The 19,426-nt window shown below is 45.8% G+C and overlaps 1 protein-coding gene across 1 annotated transcript in view; it reads right to left on the reverse strand.

Annotated features, from left to right (window-relative positions):
• LOC144767949 (cell adhesion molecule CEACAM6-like) overlaps positions 1 to 19,426 on the reverse strand; it is a 483,576-nt gene that overhangs the window by 36,696 nt on the left and 427,454 nt on the right. The window contains exons 3-4 of the mRNA XM_078651301.1: positions 10,943 to 11,218; positions 10,596 to 10,856 (exon numbers count right to left, since the gene is read on the reverse strand). Of these exons, the coding sequence (XP_078507427.1) occupies positions 10,596 to 10,856; positions 10,943 to 11,218 (537 nt within the window). The remainder of the gene's footprint in view (positions 1 to 10,595; positions 10,857 to 10,942; positions 11,219 to 19,426) is intronic.

Genomic DNA, 19,426 nt, shown 5'->3' on the forward strand with positions numbered 1-19,426 from the left:
TTCAGTGAGTTGGCAGTTGAAGTCCTTCTCAAGGACTTTGGCAGGGAAGGGGAGCAGAGAGATGGGATGGTATTATTTGAGTTCGCTGGAGTCGGTGTAGGGTTTCTTGAGGAGGAGTCTGACGTCTGTGTGCTAAATGTCTTACAAGCTCCACTGTATTAGGAGAGCCAGTAGATGTTATTGACAATCGAGGCACTGAATTTGAAGAGTATACAGTTTTGTATGACGCATCTGAGGTTTGACATGACTTATGGTCCAATCCTGATGTGAAAGCCTGCACGAAGACTTCAGAAGAGTGTTCAGTGTTATTCTGAAGACAAGGTGGTGGGTCTAAAGTGGAAGCTTCCACAGAGAGCTCTGAAAAGTCAGCACTCATAAACTGTGAGAAGCTTCACCCTTCCCTGCTGCAGTGCCTAGGGAGGTCTGCTGCATGCCAGTGTTTGGGAGTACAGACAGTGTCTAGGGAGATCTGCTGCATGCCTGGGTTGTGTGAGTGCAGACAGTGTCTAGGGAGATCTGCTGCATGCCTGGGTTGTGTGAGTGCAGACAGTGTCTAGGGAGATCTGCTGCATGCCTGGGTTGTGTGAGTGCAGACAGTGTCTAGGGAGGGCTGCTGCATGCCAGGGTTGTGTGAGTGCAGACAGTGTCTAGGGAGATATGCTGCATACCAGGGTTGTGTGAGTGCAGACAGTGTCTAGGGAGATCTGCTGCATGCTAGAGTTGTGTGAGTGCAGGCAGTGTCTAGGGAGATCTGCTGCATGCCTGGGTTGTGTGAGTGCAGACAGTGTGTAGGGAGATCTGCTGCATGCCTGGGTTGTGTGAGTGCAGTGTCTAGGGAGATCTGCTGCATGCCTGGGTTGTGTGAGTGCAGACAGTGTGTAGGGAGATCTGCTGCATGCCTGGGTTGTGTGAGTGCAGACAGTGTCTAGGGAGATCTGCTGCATGCCTGGGTTGTGTGAGTGCAGACAGTGTCTAGGGAGATCTGCTGCATGCCTGGGTTGTGTGAGTGCAGACAGTGTCTAGGGAGCTCTGCTGCATGCCTGGGTTGTGTGAGTGCAGACAGTCTCTAGGGAGATCTGCTGCATGCCAGGGTTGTGTGAGTGCAGTGTCTAGGGAGATCTGCTGCATGCCAGGGTTGTGTGAGTGCAGACAGTGTCTCGGGATATCTGCTGCATGCCAGGGATGTGTGAGTGCAGACAGTGTCTAGGGAGATCTGCTGCATGTCAGGGTTGTGTGAGTGCTGACAGTGTCTAGGGAGATCTGCTGCATGCCAGGGTTGTGTGAGTGCAGACAGTGTCTAGGGAGATCTGCTGCATGCCTGGGTTGTGTGATTGCAGACAGTGTCTAGGGAGATCTGCTGCATGCCTGGGTTGTGTGAGTGCAGACAGTGTCTAGGGAGATCTGCTGCACGCCTGAGTTGTGTGAGAGCCGACAGTGTCCAAGGCAGCACTGTTTGATTTTGAGGAGCTTTGGACCCTCGGTGTGACTGGCTTGTGAAATAAAATGATTGCTGTAGCATTAATGAGGAGTCAGTTTATGAGTGTGATATTCATGGAGGTGGTGGCAGGGAGTCAGGGAGAGAAGAACCTGGGGACCTTTTGTCTCTCATACATACAGCAAGTGTGTGCAAACAGAGAAGAAGTTCTGAGGGTTGTGTCAGTGGTGCTCAGTCCACAACTTCTGGAGGATATCCCCTAAAATAAACTTGGAGCTCAGTGCTTTCATTTTGGTATTTCCTGAATAATCTGCTGGCTGGTGGGCATATTTTATTATTAACTTGAACTGAGATGTATACACCGCATGTGTAAGAACAATGAACTAGATGTACATATTCCAGTTGATGTTTGTCTTGTTGTGCCCTGAGTGGTCCTTCGCACGGTACCGCGCATGCTCGTCTTTCAAGAGCTTGTGCTTGATGTTTACATGGGTTTACTGAGGAGTTCCCACATATATTTGTGAAGAGTGATGACAGTGTAATCCAAGGACAACACTATGCACAGCAGACTAGCAATGTGGTCCTCCTGTGCACATTGTATTCAGGAATGCTCCTGAGGGAGGGTGGAGAAACCAGGGCTTCAAGAAATGATGTGAATTACACAGTGCACATTTGAGTACAACTGGAAATAAACCATGAATCAAAGTATAAAGGACAAACCAAAAGTATAAGAGTGTGTATTAGAATAGAAACAGTATTTCAACACCACATGTGAGAAAGTGTTAGAGCAGCCGTACAACCTCAAGAAACTATTGACTCATTTTGATTCAAAGGGGAGGTCCAAAGCCTCTCCCACTCTATACCCTCACACAGAGAGTATGGATTTGTTTGTAATTTTGAGAAGATATCTAATAAAGATTGTACCACAATGACTAGCAAACTATGTCCACAGCCGCCGGGGTGTCACCAGGGAGGCAGGAGGTAAGTGTCATCTCAGCTCGTACCTTTGAGTGGGAGCTGGATAGTATAAAATCTTGGGCACAAGGGCTATTCATCCTTCAACACTCTGCTTTCCCTTACAGAATGTATTACATTATTTACATTCATTTAAAACATTATAGCAGTTTGCCTCTCCTCACTATTTACTACGTCACAGCCCCCTATGATCCTTAGGGAAGGAGCCATCGACATTGACTGGTATGCGACTTGATCCCTGTATTGTGGCTTACAAACCCAATTGGCGCACACACACACCTCACAATCACTTGTTTATACTTTCACTTCCTAGCTCCCCACTGTCTCATCATGATAAATGATGTCAATCTTTCATAAGTGCCACAGGGGCCCCAGGTGGTTCATCTGAGAAGCTTCAATGATAGGGTCTATCTCGCGACCCCTCGTTCTGAAGTAAGGGAGTCTCACCCACTGTGACCAGGAAGATGGGTGCCTGGGGCCGCCTCACGAGGATCTTGTGACTTTTGTGTCATATTGCATGAGATTGCTTCATTTCTGCAGCTTACACTCCTTGCACAAAATCCATAGACCTTACACGGATGGTGAACCTCCCTAGAGGGTGCAACAGTATTGGGAATTCATCTCCTCTTGTCTATCAGGAATGTCTTCATAAACTGATATTTTTTCAGAAATGAATGCAGAGAATTGGTTATATGATATGTTATGTTTTAATATTTTTAGATGATAAATAACACCAAATGTGTACTTGAAGGTTGATGAAAAGCTGCTCTTTTAATGACTGCCAAGCTTTTGCCCTGCAATGTACAGACATATTGTGCACTAAAAATGCAAAATACTCTTTATACAGAGAAATATTTCACATTATTGACCTCTTAACACTAACTTTACACCCTAACCACCTATTTATTTATTTACACATTTTTATATATTGTATGTCATGGAGTGGGATTGTGTGTTTTGGAGAAAAATTATCTGGAATGGTATTTTGTGTTGTGGAGTGGTATGAAGTGGAATTTACTTATGTGGTGTGCTGTTAAATATTTTAGCATGGTGTGGAATTTTGTGGTGTAGATTGGATGTATGTGGTCTGTGGTATAATTGTGTTGTTGGTTTGAATTAAGTAGTTTGTTATTGAATTATGTGGTGTGGAATGGAAATGTGTAGAGTTGAATTTGTGTGACGTGGAAGTTATTGTTATTGATATTTGTTAGGTGCATATATCAACTGTAGGTCTCACAGCGCCAGCGGGTGTAGAGGGGTTGTGTGCTGTTGAGTGAAAATTATGTAGAGTGGTATTATGAGGCATGGTGTGAAGTGTAGTTATGTGGAATGTTGCTACGTGGCATACACTGGATTTATGTGGAGTGTATTTATGCAATAGTAGAGCATAATTATGGGGAGGAAAATTATGTGGTGCTGAGTGGTATTATGTGGAGTTTAATTATGTTGTGTGATGAATTGTGTGGGATGAATTGTGTAATTGTGTGATGTGTGGAATTATGTGGCATGGTGTGATGTATAATTGTGCGGAGTAGAATTATGCAGCATGTTGCAGAGTTGTATTTTGTGGAGGGTAATTATGTGTTTTGGAGTGGAGTGTAAATATGTTGTGTGAAGTATAATTATATAGGTTGTAGTGGAATTATGTGTGTTGAATTGTGTTGTGTGGTGTGTAATTATGTGGTTTGCAGTGGTATTAATTTGTCTGGAATGTTATCATTTATATGATGTGGAATTATGTGGTATGGAGTGAAGTGGAAATATGTGTTTTTTTTAATTTTTAGGATTGTAATTATGTGGTATGAAATGTTGTAGGGTGAAATATTTTATAGTAGAATTGTGTGGCATGGCATTATGAGATGTTCAAATGTGCTGTGTGTGGGAGACTTAGCATAGCTGCCAAGCTTTCAGATTGTGATGTGTGAAATTTTCATAATTTCAGTGTAATTAGGACTGACATTTCAAGGATTATGAGTGACACTTTCTCGCGAACAATATCAAGCAATGAAGAGGAGGGCAATATATAAATATTAGAAACCACGCCCATTTGAGCAACTAGAAACTCTAAGAAAGTCAATGAACTAAAGTGCGCTAACAGCAGGATACTGAAAACTGAGCATGGTCAGACTTTGTGAATGTCACCCATTATTACAGTTAAATTATGAGAACGTCACACTTACCAATCTGAAACCTTGACATGTATGAGTGAATCAGTGTGAAAATGTGCTCTAATTGAGATGTATTCCTCTGTACCCTCATGGTGACCAGCTTGCCAAGTGACTTTGCAAACATGCAAGCGCCAAGCAGTTTTCCATCAGCTACATGCTTATGTAACAATACAAAATAAATACATAGGATGTTCTCTGCAGAAATCAGAGGTTTGCCTGCGCCAGGTTACACTTACTCCAGCACTTTAAAAGGGGCAGCTCATTCAAGGTCCAATCAGGCCTCCCATAATGTCTGCTTACTTAGGGTAGAAATGATGCACATTTGTTTTTAAATGCCAATCTGTGGTCAGATTAAACCTTCCAAAAAGAGCTGCTTTCATCTATGAGTAATCAGTCCGTTTTTGGGATGCTAAAATCACAGTAAGACCCAGCGACCTTTCCTCTAGTGCCTCCGCAGTGATCTTTTTTCTGAGGTAAGGTGCAACTGGGATCTAACATGTTTTAGGACAATGTGATCTAGACTGCCATGGTCTGAAGTGTTTCGTCCATTTAGCCTGGAGTGTGAGGAGGGGAAATCCGAGCCTGAAGCAGTGTGTGCAGTGGTGCCTCTGATGCTCCCACTCTAGAATTAGGCCAAGGCTCCCTGTGCCACGGTAGGCACCAAGACCCTTGGCGCAATCTGTTTGTTTGCGGAGCAAAGTCTGTAGGTGCATTAATACAACACCTGCTGGATGAACGAGGACCTGAGGCCTCTTCTGTGTGTGTGTAAATTGGGCCTCACGGGCCTGCGACCAGCAGGTAGAGGCCCGAACTTGAGAGGCTGGATGAGGCAATATAGTAGACTGTTAGAGCGGGCCTCTCGATGGACTCTTGTCAAAAGAGGAGCATTGAGGGCCACGGGAGGGCCAACAGGCGTTGGATGTCTACGAGGTGACTGATCATAGTAACAGGTGGAACTACGAAAGATGACTGGAGGTGCTAACCCTCTGAGGAGCAATAATTCATGGCATTAAGGGGAGGGGAGGTTATTGTGCGGTATCAATACAATGTCACCTGGGTACAGTAACTCTTTCTGAAACCATTGTCACTTATTTAGCAATTACTCAGTGTAACACCCCGAATCAGTGCAGCTATATATCTATCTTACATCTGAAGAAATCAACGCTCTGTCACAGGTAAGAGTTACTAATACACCTAGGTCACAGGGGTTACAGGTCCTTCACAATTAACATTTTTGTTTTGAATTCGGTATGCCTGCTGCTAAAAGTAGCATTTACCGCCATGTGAAAGTTTAGAATAAAACAAGTAGGAATCAGCCTAGAAACAGACTCCTGCATGTTATTCCTTTAATACTTATTCATCCTTACTTCTAGGGGTGGGCGGAATTTATGTAATTGCGTTACGCAAATCTCCGCTAAATGGTAAAAAATCTACGCAAACACGCAGAAATTCCGCGAACAGCGGAATTCCTTGTTTGCAATACTTTTTTCCTGTTCGCAATCGCTGTTTGCGTGCTCGGGGGAAATATCTCGTGAACACGCACTTTGAGAACAAGAACAGGCAAAACATTTTGCAAAGTCGCGGAATGCAGAATTTTGGGTAATTTTGCATTCTCCGCGGAACGCGAAATTACCCAAATTCCGCGAGTGGAACGGAATTTACCACCCAGGCCTACTTATTTCTGTTTTCCCAACAACAAATCAGCAATGAAATTAGGCACTTCAGCAATGTGGTGTCATCGTGTTGGAATCTTAGATCCCGGCTCCTCCATGCAGAGCGGCCGTTTTTGCACATCGCTGCCCGCAGGGAGGCGGAGTTAGCCCGGGTCACATCACCCACTTCAGATCTCTGGTGCCCTTCTCAAGCCCCTGGCTCCCGTCAGGAAAAAGTCCTTGCATATGTCGCACTTGAAACGGCTGACATCATAGGGCTGCTTGTGCATGGCGCACGCATTCAAAAAATCCTCGCAAGACCTAACTTTATGGATATACTATGGAAATACGGCAAAATGCTGTGGGCATAGAACAGGGACATTCATTACAGGGCTACCACACAGGCAGCTGTACTGCATAACGAAATTTACTGCATCGCGTTTATTAGACAGGGGAAGTGTAGGAAAGTGGGTTTCTGTTGCAGTAACCCCCCACTTTTTGCCAGACTACTGATGCACTTTTACTTGGTGTGCCCTGGGTCCCTGCCAATCAGTGTTCTCAGGGCCTGTGTTCTTTCCCCAAAACAAGCCCAATTGGCATCTCTGGCCACAGGTCAGCCCTTGGTAAATGGTACCACAGGTACCCAGGGCACTGTGACCAGAGAAGGCCTCTAAGGGCTGCAGCACTTATTGTGCCACCCTTAGAGGTCCTGGACCACTACACTCACACACTGCCTTTGCATGCTGCGTATTGTGGTGCAGAACAAAATGAAGAATCGACACGCCAATAAGAGTATATGGTGCTGGGAGTTTGTCATTAAGAACTCCCCAGCACCATAGGGGCTACACTGAAAACTGAGTAGTTTGGTATCAAACTTCACAGATCATTAAACCCACACTGATGCCAGTGTGGGATGTAATGAAAAATGCACACAGAGGGCATCACAGAGATGCCCCCTGAAAACAAACCCACGTCTAGTGACCTGACTTAGTGGCTGCTTAGGCTGCCACCACCAGACATGTTTCTGGACTCCTGGGTCGAGAGCAGGGGGCATGAAACAATGCACATCCTAGGATGAGGTGCCAAACCTCCTCCCCCAGGATGGGCAGGGTTCATGAAGGGGAAGATTTAAAGATTTGCTGCCTTTGTGACGTTCCCCAGGCTACTCGCTGCTTTCAGCAACTGGTCCCCACTGGTTCTTCCCCCCACATTTGGGTGGGAGAACCAGCAGGACAAACAAGTGAGGAAGAGAGATGTGCCCACCTTTGCCAACTCCACCCCTCAGGTGGGAGTAGTGAGGTGAAGCACAACTCCAAGTCCTCGCCATCTTGGTTCAGGCTTGTGCTTCCCTCCCACTGGGGTGGCACAATAGGGGGTGTAACCACCCCAGGGAAGGGACCCATTGGTCGCTGCCCTCTACCTACCTGTAATGCCCCGAAATCTAGTATTTAGAGGGCACCCTGAACCTTGCTTCCTCAGATCCAGAAACAACAAGAAGAAAAGAAGAAGGACCAAACAGCCGTGAAGCCAGATAACAAGAGGAATACGCCCACTGGCTTATCCCCAGCCCTACAGGCCTGTCTCCCCTTGACCTTGCTCCTGCTAAATCCCGGTGTGTCCTGCAGCCAGCAACCTCAAAAACCCCGGAGGACCTGTCTGCCTTCACTCTCAAAGACTGCTTCTCCTGTGAACACCGAATTTGTTCAACTGCAACCTCTGGCAACAGCCGGAGACTGCGAATCCAGTACACTCTGAGCCTGCCAGACCCGGCCAGAGTTCAAGTGAAAAAACACCACAAGGAGGTCATCCCAGTGATCCTGAACTGAGATCCAGTGACCCCTGACCTGCCGCAAGCCTCCAGCCGATGCCTGCAATCTAAATCCAGAAGGCCCCCCTAACCGCGACCAGGAAATGGTAAGAAGATCCGACCCAAAAGGCACCCCTGCACCCAATGCCCTACAGCTTTGTTTGCCCAAACCAATGGTGCCTAACCGACCCTTAACTTCCCAACTTACCTCTCGAAGTGGTGGTCGCACCCAGAAGTCCTTCTTCTCCCTGCCTGCAGTGCTTTTGCAAACCGGAGGTGCTCCGTTTAGAACAACAGTGCACCCGACGTCGAAAAAGCACTCATCACCCGGCTGCCTCAGTGCCGATGAGGGTGCACCTTTTGTGCTACTTTGTGTCTCCATTTGCCCACACCTAAATCCTAGGAACTTTGCTCCCACAACCCAGGGGAGCAGTGGGCGGTGGTCACGGCCGTCGCACGCACTACGCCCGTACTGCTGCGCATGTCCGTTGGCCGACGTGACCCCACCCACTCATCAAAGCCGCCGCACCGCAGCAGAATTGCTGCTGCGGTAAAAGGGTTAAAGGCGGGCAGAAAAGCAAAACTGCAGGTTATGTAGGGGTGAGAGTAGAGTTAATGTGTGCGTTAGTAGCAGGCACAAAGGCAGTGGTCTGTGTTTGGAGGTGGCTAACTGAGCGGGCTTTGCTTGAAGGTGGTGGGTCATCAAGTAGGAACATGTGTTTGGTGGGCCGGTTGGAGGCAGTGTTATGTATCTTTGCTGGAGGGTGCAGCGGCAATATTTAATGATGTATGTAAATCACCCGATGAAAGGGCAGATGTGACCAATGGAGGAACCAGAATCCTTTTTTTGTGGCTGGTGTGAGCACCTGCAGTATGGTTGGTAGCTGGCATGAGAGCTCTTAACTGACGCGGATAATGGGGGGCCCCCTCCATGTACTTTGCAGGGGGCCCCCTTAAGTTTCGTTACGCCACTGCAGGGTATGGAACACTCCCCTAAAGACATTCACAACCAGATAGAGCTACAGGGGTGGGGCGCCCACAACTCTTGGCCTAATTTAGATCTTGTGGAGGGGAATACTCCGTCACAAACGTAACGCGGATCCCGTTTGCCGTATTACGATCCCATTAAATCCTATCAAGACCATAATGTGGCCAACGGGATATCCATCACATGTGTGACAGAGCATTCCATTTGCTGAGCTCTAAATAAGGCACTAAATCCGGAGTGCAGTGAAGCAGCCATTCAATATTACTCGGTGCTATGCACGTTTTAAATTACAAGGTGAGCACACCAAAGGAACAAAGTACCCAATATTCAGTTGAAAAGCAAAAGACAAGTATAGATGTAAGAAGTTTAATGATGTTTAGGAAACGTGCTCCTGAGCAACTGCAAAAAAGACACTTAACTTATGGCAGGAGCATCACATTCTGAGATATAAACCCCGTGAAAATTTAAAAAGATCGCTATTAAACTTAAACCAATGATGTCACGATGTTACCTCCAAAATATGGTACCTTATAATGCAACCAAAGTCTTATTGGACTACAAGCATTTGTTATATTGAGTCATGACTCCTCAAATTTGTCTTGCCGATCCCTAATGTTGTTTATCTCCATTTATAGAGTCTCATTATATAACAGTTATTATAAATAAAGTGAGAACATTAGTATTAATAGAGCTATTACAACTCTTTTGAGAAACATGTATATGTATTCTCTGGTTTGCTTTAGATTGTATCTACTGAAACTCAGTCTATTTCTTATGGTTAAGAAAACATTTGGATGAAACACAAATTAGCGCAGTGTCTCCAACATGCCTCGCGAGGCTCCTATATTTAGCCGTAGCAGAAATAAGAATGGCAAAAATAATCTTTCTACTTGTTTACAGATAACATACCTTGTCATTGAATTCCCCCTAAATGTATTCATCTCAATATTTGACATAGGAAATAAACAGTTCACTGCATTGACTAATGCTTAAATTTGGCATTCTATTGTGAAGTGGTCTTGGCTGAGGATTTTATTAAAGGCGTCTTTGAGAATGAGGAGACGAGAGCATTGCTACAAAGAATGAGAGAAGGTCAGAGGTGAGAAGAAGGGCGGGAGGGACAGAAAGAGAAAGGACACAGATCCCAGATATCATCTACAGAATTGTAAGAGTAGGCAGGCATCCCATGGACTGCCCACACAATCTCTAATCATCATTTGACAGCATGAATGTCTTACTCTCCTTTATAGCTTGGTATTTGTGTCAATTACCAATGACTGCTCTTGACATGCTGCAAACCCAGGAATTTTAAGATGTATTATGTAGGAAAATGTATACTGGGTCTGAAGGTTTCAAAGAGCAGGTGATATTTCTACTAAGATGCCACCAATAAAAAATTATCAATTAAATTATGCCACTGACTGAAAGGAAATGATAAGAAAAGGAGAAAAGCAGAGAAAGTTATGTATGAAGGCTCGTGGTGAGAGGCTAAATTGGTACCTAGACTTTCAGGAATTATTTTCAATTTAGAGGAAGGAGGTTGGAGTTTATTTTTTCCTGGAGTACTTACCATTTACAGTTATAAAGACAGAAGCCTTCACAGATAGGCCGGTGACTGTGTTCTCCGCCACACACGTGTAGTTCCCATTATCCCGCGAGGACACCTCCTCAATGGTGTATGTGTTACCAGGTCTCTTTAGGTCAGCACCATTGAGAAGCCACTGGTAATGGGGTCCTGGAAAGGACCCCGCAGTGCAGGATAGAGAGAGTTTACCCCCCACTTGTAACACCTGAGATCCTGTGGGATAAATCTTCACGTCCTCCGGTCCATCTGTAATGGAACAGAGAGAGGGTCTGTGAGCTGTGAGCGTCTTTGCTGGGACTGGAGACAGTAGAGAGGACTCTGGGATTACTTACAGGCGACAGTCAGGGTCCGGGGGTCACTGGCACTTCTGCTGACGAGGTTCATGGCCACGCACTGGTAGATCCCTGACTCCCCCCGGGACACCTTGGTGATGCTCAGGGTTCTGTTATCTGGAGAATGAATTATATTTCCAGGTAGAGCTGAAGTGCTATTAAAGGACCAGAGGATTGTAGTGGCGGCTTTCGAGTTGTTGCAGGTTATCACCGCTGGACCCCAGTTCTCCAACAGTTGTGAGGGCTCAGAAGTCACTGTGGGTTTAGTCACCGGCTCTGCAACCAGAATAAAGAGAAAGGATTATATTGTGACCAGTGTGCTCTGTATCTCTTTCAGGATAGATTAGGAAAAGGAATGGTAAAGGGCAAGGGAACAACAACTCTACCTGGAGATTCTCCCCACTATCACATGGGTCCAGCACTTTATTAAATGGATTCAATTATATATTAAGGGTGCCATAATCCCAAGATCCACAACCTGTCCCTGTTTGAAACAGACCACAGGAATGAGCCTTAGGTGAGTGACACTAAAGCCTCATCAGAGCCCTGCACTGTCACACCTCTTGCTCCCTACCTCAAACTAATGCATATATTGAGAGTCGGAGGGACCCCAGATCTCAAACACCCCTTCCAAGAGGGAACCCACCATTCACTGATAACAGCCCAGGTAGAGATGCTTTGCTATGTACTCTAACAGGTTGTCCTTGAAGATTGACATGGGGCATCAGTCCATTAACAGCACAATAACACCCTCAAGCCGCACATCGGTGTGTGTAACCAATCATTCTCAGGGAGCATACTGTGCCTCCTTTGACCACAACTCTCTACTCAAGGACATAAATACCTATACAGGGCAAGGCAAAGACTTAACTGAGTGTGATAATCATAGAATTTAGAGGTAATCATGAAAGAGTTTCTCTTGAATGATGGAAAAAGTTTAATCCATACAAAATAGAGTCCACTCTGCCATCGGGAGGGCTGGAAGCAACAGAGCAGGGGTCTCTTCAGACCTCTGGATGATGGCATACAAAGGAACTGAGGATTCTCAGTCATAAGACACCACTGGGAGCTTGCTTGGAGAGGACAGGATGGGAAAATTAAAGAAAGCAAGATTGACAGTTTTTGCATCTTCTAATGTTGCGCCATACGTACATATTTATGTACATATACCATAAAGATCCTGAATCCTGATAGGGTGTTAGGTCAACCAGTTTTTAAGGAAAATTCTAATGTTAAATCCATGGTTTTGCTATCCTTTCCTTTACATTTTCTAGGGTGAAGGAGGTGACACAGTTCTGTGCTGATTGCCCTCTGTCCACCTCAGTGCAGTGTAGGCTGCATTTAGAATCAGGACATGATCTATATAAAATACTAATTTTTGATTTTTTTTTTAAACTTTGGTAAAGTTTTTCCTAGCTCTGTGGTATTAGATGTCAGTATGAGACTTGCAAACAAGTTACTAAATCACAAATGTGTGGAGTTTCAGTATGGTGCATTTGAGGCCCGAGAATACATTAAATGGCTTCTGGTTCAATCCTGATGTGAGTACAGACAGTGTCCAGGGAGGCTGTGCTGTTTGATTATGAGGAGCTTTGGGCCCTCCATGTGACAGGCTTGTGGGATAAGAGGTGGGTCCTGAAGTTGACTCTGCCATTAATGAGGAGTCAGGGTGTGTGGTTTCCATGGTGGTGGTGGCAGGGAGATGGGGAGACAAGAAACTGGAGACCTTGTATATCTCATACATACAGTAAGTGAACAGGAACTGTGCACAAACACAGAAGAAGTTCTATGGGTTATGTCAGTGGGGCCGAGTGGCAAGTTCGGGATGATATTCCCTAAAATGGCCCTGAAGCTCAATTTCCAATGGGGCAGTCTTTCATTCTAGTATCTCTCTAGTAGCCTGCAGGCTCAGGAGAGCTTTCAGACCAGGATGGACTTCTTTTGGGTTCCAGCCCATCCTGTTAAAGCTCCCTAGAACGCTTGTGCTCACATGTAGATAGAGATGTGATTCACTCGTTTGCGATGAGCCCGTCGAAGGACGGTGGCAGTCTGACGTCCTAGATTTTGTCCACATCACCCCTCTGTGTGCTCATGACACCCATTCTCCAGAGTCCACCCCCTCCTCTCCACATCCAGACATGGTCTTCTTTCACCCAGATCCAAACTAAGGATTGTTGACAGTGTAATTGCAGATTTCCAAACCCACACAGGTTCTTGCTAAGGCTAATGTACACTAAAAGTTTAGAAGGGCAACTATTAATGATGGGGCACTCACAAAAACAGTTGGTCCATATTGAAAGAGCTCCTTTTGCATTGCTTATTGAGCAATGGATGTCCCAAGGAGGATTAAAATGATAAGCACCAAAGAGAGGTCTCAATTCTGAGACCTGGTGATGTAAGCGCGTTACTCATGAAAAGGACACTCCTGTCTCCCATGTACATCTGCCCACTACATGCTCAGCATTGGGGAGGTACACCTCAGCAAGTATGGCACCTGAACTTCCAACCTCAGGATGCACACATAAGTAATGCTGGTGAGGACGGAATGATGTCTCTTGGGTGCAGAAACACTGGCAGACTCCTTATCCTGATGGCCATTCTCAAGGTATTAAATTAACCATCCTTAGAAGCAGACAAGATGTTTTGTGCTCTGCCCGAAGCAAGAAGATGGTAGAATGGAGGGTCAGTATCTCAAAGTGACTAATAAGAGGGTTAGTGTGAGTGTCACTGGTTCTTGCTGTGCACATCATCAAAACAAGCAAAACCACTGTACAACCTGAGTGCCGTTCTGGACAGTGTGATAAGAGTGTTAAGAGAGAAGTTTGAATTCATAAAAGGTGTCACTGCAATGCCTGCCTGATCCATCTGGAATGATGAAATTTAGCACAATTAATGTCACACTCGGGCACTTTTGGTGATACACAACATTGTTAGGTAAATCTGTGCCTATTCCAACACTGAGTGTTGGCTTCAACTATTGCATATAGAGCCAGGCATCATCCAGTTCTCTTCAAAAGGGTGTTCTTGTCTTCCACGACCTAACCATTCACGCCCCTCGTGCCCACTGTAGGACGTGTCCCTCTCTACAGAGTCACCCACAAACCTTTTGCCTTCCGACTCCCCTGTTTGCTGAATTCGTTTTTGTTGGCTTTTAGGGCTCTGTGCCTTTTATCACAGCTAATCAGTGCTAAAATGGTGGTTCTCACTCCCGAAAACAAGGTAGCATTGACCAACACCTTTGTAGCCTGTAGATCAGTTTTAAACTGTTAAATCGACCTGGAAACATAAACCTTTTGCCAGGCCTAAACCTTCCTTTTCAATAGATATACGCCACCCCTAAAATATGCGCTAAACAGCCCATTGGGAAGGGTGCATTGTATTTAGGTTTTACATGTTTTGATAGTGAAAAACTCCTAAATTAGTTTTTCTCAACTGTAAGACCATCTCTCCCATTGGATAACATTGGGTTAACTTTTTATATTTAATATGTGCTAACATTTGAATGGGAAAAGATAGAGTGTGTGCTCAAATGAATGATAATTTAAAATCCTCTTTAATGGTAAAGTTGGATTTTTACTCACAATTTTGAATACAACTTTTTAAAAGTTGCCAGTTTGTTGCCTTTCCTATTTGGTGAATTTGAATTTAAAAGTATTTATAAAGCGCTCTGTGGCCCAAGCGGCTTCCTGGCGCTGTGGGACAGTCTTGAGCAGATGAGCGTAGCGCTAGGGAGAGAGTTTAATCAGAGAATGCTTGGGAGAATAAGTGAGTTTTGAGGGCTTTGCGGAAGTGCAGGTAAACGGTAATGGATCTGATGGTCAGTGGGAGGCTGTTCCAAAAGCGGGGGGCCAGGATGGAAAATCTAGAGCCACCTACTCTGGACTTACGAAAACGAGGGACACAGAGGAGTGCCTGGCTAGAAGAGCGGAGGTTACAGGAGGGTAGATAGTGGGTGATCATGTTGTTAATAAAAACAGGGGCCGTGCGAGCCCGGGCCATAAAGACCCAGCAGCCCATCTTGAAGAGGGTTCTCTGCAAGATAGGGAGCCAATGAAGGGATCTAAGAAGAGGAGTAGTGTGATGAAATTTGGGGAGCCGAAAGATAAGGCGAGCTGCCTGGTTCTGGATGGACTGGAGACATCGCAGCTCATAGGAGGGAATACCCGCGTACAAGCAGTTCCCATAGTCCACCCTTGAGAGAACCATGGCCAGAACAATAATCTTGAGGGCATCAAAAGAAAAAAAACGGGAAATCTTGCGGATAATCCTTAGGGACAAGAAACAGGATGAAACCACAGAGCTGACCTGGGGGCGCATGGAGAGGTCCTGACTGATTTTAATTCCCAGAGTTCTGACTGAGACAGAAGGAACTGGGGGGGACCAAGAGTAGAAGGCCAGAAGGCAGGGGTCCATGGACTGGTAGAGCCCCCAGTCAGAATCAGCTCCGTCTTGTCCTGAGAGAGAGGAACCCTGGGGGACCCCACAGGGCACCAAGCGGGAGGGGGCATAGAAACCAGAGAGACAAACAGCCTGCGTCCGGCCTTCGAGAAATGAGGCGAGCCAGGAGTAAGCGGTGCCATGGATGCCAGCTGCCCTGACACGGTCGAGAAGGATGGAATGGTCGACCGTGTCAAAAGCAGCTGACAAATCAAGAAGCACCAAGGCTTGGGGGGAGTTGGAATCAGCCTTACTCTTCAGTTCGTCCAAGACCGACAAGACCACAGATTCGGTCGAATGGGCCGGACGAAAGCTGGCTTGACGAGAGGCCAGAAGGTAGTTGTCCTCGATGTAGGCCGAAAGACAGGAAGTAATGTGGCTCTCCAGTATCTTGCCTAAGTAGGGGAGCAGGGAAATGGGCCTGAAGTTGGCAGGAATAGTGGGGTCGGAGCCGGGCTTTTTTAAAATGGGGATAACTGTAGCCGATTTAAAAGAAACCGGAACTGCACCCTGAGAAATGGAGGCATTGAGGAGGGAAATGGGGGGGGGATCAGAGCAGCCAGAGAACAATGCCCTTAAAATACGGGCCGGTCCGTAGTCGGCAGGAGAGCCTGACTTAACTTTTTTAAGCAAAGCAAGGAAGGATTCCTTCGAAATGGGTGGGAAATGGTGGAGAGAAGAGGACAAGGGAGGGAGGGAGGAAAGGGGGAAGGGACAAAGAAGGCTGGTGGATGTTCCGTTTAATGTTGGCGATCTTCTCAAAATAAAATCATTCAGGGAGAGGCAAAGGGATTGGGATGGGACAGGATGGGAGTTGACTCTATCAGATGCCGCCAAGTTGTGGACAATAGAGAAAATCTCCTTGGGTTTGTTGGCTGCTAACAGTATTTTACCAGAAAAGTATTCTAGGTTGGCCGAAAGAATGGCTCTCTTGTAGTTGTTAAGGAGAGACCTATATTGAGCTCCCAGAGAGGGGCAGTAGTGGTGTCTCCACTGACGTTCTGACTGTGTCAGGGCCAATTTAAGGGCTTTGAGATCGTCAGAAAACCACTTATTGGCTTCATGGAGGCGACACGCCTTAACCCGCCTGAGGGGGGCAACCAAGTCGCAGGGTGCGGACAGCCAGGTATTGACAGCATCGACTTGATGATCAAGGGAAAGATCAGATAGTTTGGAGAGGGAAGTCGCCAGGGAGGAGCAGAGAGTGTTGAAGTCCACCCGGTTCCAGTTCCGTGCCAAGATGTTTTTAGGCAGAGGGGGCTTATCCCCAGCTCAGAGGTTGATGGAAAAGGAAATAAGCGAGTGGTCCGACCAAATGCAGGGAAGGATGGTGTTGGACGATATGGTCCGGCTAGCCGACCATAGCTGGTCGAGAATATGGCCATGTACGTGAGTGGGGGAGTGAATGTGAGATATGAAGTTGAGGCCGCACAGAGTGTCAGAAAGATCTTTAGAGGTCTGATTTTCCATGGGGTCTCCAGGCCAGTAGTTGAAATCGCCTAGTAGAAGAACTGAAGTGTTGTTGACCGCCAGAGTGGCCAGCAGCTCTTGTAGTGTAGGCACAAAGTTGGGCATAGTCTGGGGGGGGGACGGTATAAAAGGACGACAGTGAGGGGGACCAGGAGATTCATTGATCGGGCCACTATAAGGTCAACATTAGGAATGGGGGGATAGGGAAGCGGTTTGAACTGAAGATAGGATCGGGTGAACATGGCCACGCCCCTGCCGACCTTCCCGTCCGGGCGGTCAGCCCGAAGGGAATAGTAGGAGTCGGGGAGCGCGGATAAAACATCCGGCAGTGAATCTGCGGAGAACCAGGTTTCAGTAAGAAACAGGAAGTCTGGAATCTCAGTATCCAAGAGATTGAAAAGTTCTGCTTGTGACTGCTGCTAGTGTCGTTTCACATGACCCTTCTGTTAGATGCTGTCTCTTCCTCTCAGACAGTGAGGCAATAGGTCTTAGGTGTGAGCAGGAGGGGACATTTTGACAGGTTTGGTGGGGGCAGAACTGTTCCCTGACCCACTTACACTTCAATAGGGGCTGCCTCAAGCACACAAAGAAACCTAACACTAGTAATTTGTGAACCTAGATTTCTCAGAGCCTTGGCACAGGAAGAAAGGAAATTTCCAGAAACAGATGTAGGGGTAGCCGCGAAGATTCCCTCACTTCAAAGGCTGGCACCATCTATAAATATTTGGACCTCACTGCAGCTCTTCAGTTTAGTCCTGGACCTGCAGAGGAATACTGTCATGCTGCTTGAGGCCTGCTTTCCACCCTAATGGATCTGCCCTGCTGCTACCACAGGATGGCCCTACAGTTTAAAGCCTGCCTTACACCCAAGAGAACCACCAGTTTGCTGGAGACCTTAGTTGCTGCTTGACCCAGGACTACGAGAGTGACGCCAAGGGATGGTTGTCTGGCCCCCTGTCTAAGCTACAGAGACATAACACGCTCAAGAGACCTTGGACCTTGCATCTGGCCTTTGCTGGAGTCCTGACCCCTCAAGTGGTGCCCTCATTGTGCTTGACCCTTGGTGGTGGTGCTGAAGTTGCTACTCCTGACTAATCCTAAAAGTTTTGATTTAGAGAATTTTCCACTAAAAAGTGACCTTAGAACAAAAAGAAGACCCAGACCTGCCTGTTTGCCATTCTGCCCAAATTTCATCACCAGTTGGCCTGACTCCTTTTCAGCTTCCACTAGATTCTTCTCCGTTGCAGCGTTCTTTTCAGCTGGACCTATTAGCAAAGATATACAGCCTCGTGGAGACTCCGTTGGCTACAGCCTTCAACTTTGTCCTAACGGAGTTCTTGAATTTCCAAAAAAGTGACAAATGCAAAAGGTAGAAATCTTCATCATGACTCAATCCAGTGGCTCACTCACAATGACATCTCCTCCTTGGATACCGCCGGCTGCCTTGCCTCATTGATTTTTATCTTTTCTGGAACATTTCTTTAAAAAATTCTTCTAAGTCTGAAAGTAGGCAGAGATCACCACAATTGATCTCATGTGGTCGAACCACACTTCATCACGGTTGGCCGTAACTTTTAACTTGCTCCTGTTTTGTGAGGCCAGACACCCACTCAATCAATAACCCAATGTCCTACACCCATCCTAAAACCCACCCTTAAAGTAAACGATGCACGCACTAGAAAAGGAGAACCTATAATCTGTAGCAGTGTCTCGTGAACATTCATTCGATGCAAGCAAGGGAATCTCACCCACTGGGACCATGAAGACAGAAATCTGGAGCCCGCCTAATGAAAAGCTTGTGACTTTTGTTATATTGCATGTCTTTGCTTCATTAATGCAACTAATATGCATTGCATAATATCCGTAGGCCTTGCATACCTGGTGGACCCCTAAAGACGATGCCAATTAGTTATCTCCTCTTTGTCTTTTAAAAAAGTCATCAATTGATTCTTTTTGGGTAATTAATGCAGATTATTAGTTTTATAGTTTGTTTTGTTTAAATATTTACAGAAGTTAAATGGCACCAAATAAGTACCTTGACAGTTGATAAAAAACATTTTTTTTCTCAGACAATCAAGTGCTTGTCCTGTAAACTACACATTACATGCAATAAAAAGGCAAATATTACTCACAATGAAATAATACAGTGTAGACCCACAAATATTGCTTAATTTCATATCTATGCTTTTCTTTGCCGAGCAGATCGAAGTCACAAAAGAAACAAGAATATGCAATGCAATCATTCTCGCATTTGTGAAAGTTTAAGCTATTGGTGTTGTAAATGAGAACATTTTTAACTTTTGTTTATTTGGTTTCCAAGTATTTAGCACTGCTGTTCCATAACGTTAAGTGCTGCCAAAGGCAGTAGGCTTGGCCTATCACTTATAGTGCCTTGATATTTCCATCCATGCTCTTACATCCATGCAGTTAATTATATTTGTTTGTCATAAAATCAAAATTGCCTAACTGCGTCTATTTGCCTTACCGAAGAGCATGAATGCTGACTTTTTTAAAAAGAGAATAATTGTACAATCTGTTCCAAGCTATTGATACGATCCTCAATGTAGTCAAGCATTT

The sequence above is a fragment of the Lissotriton helveticus genome, chromosome 7 (genome assembly GCF_964261635.1).
Source record: "Lissotriton helveticus chromosome 7, aLisHel1.1, whole genome shotgun sequence".
NCBI classification, from domain to species: domain Eukaryota; kingdom Metazoa; phylum Chordata; class Amphibia; order Caudata; family Salamandridae; genus Lissotriton; species Lissotriton helveticus.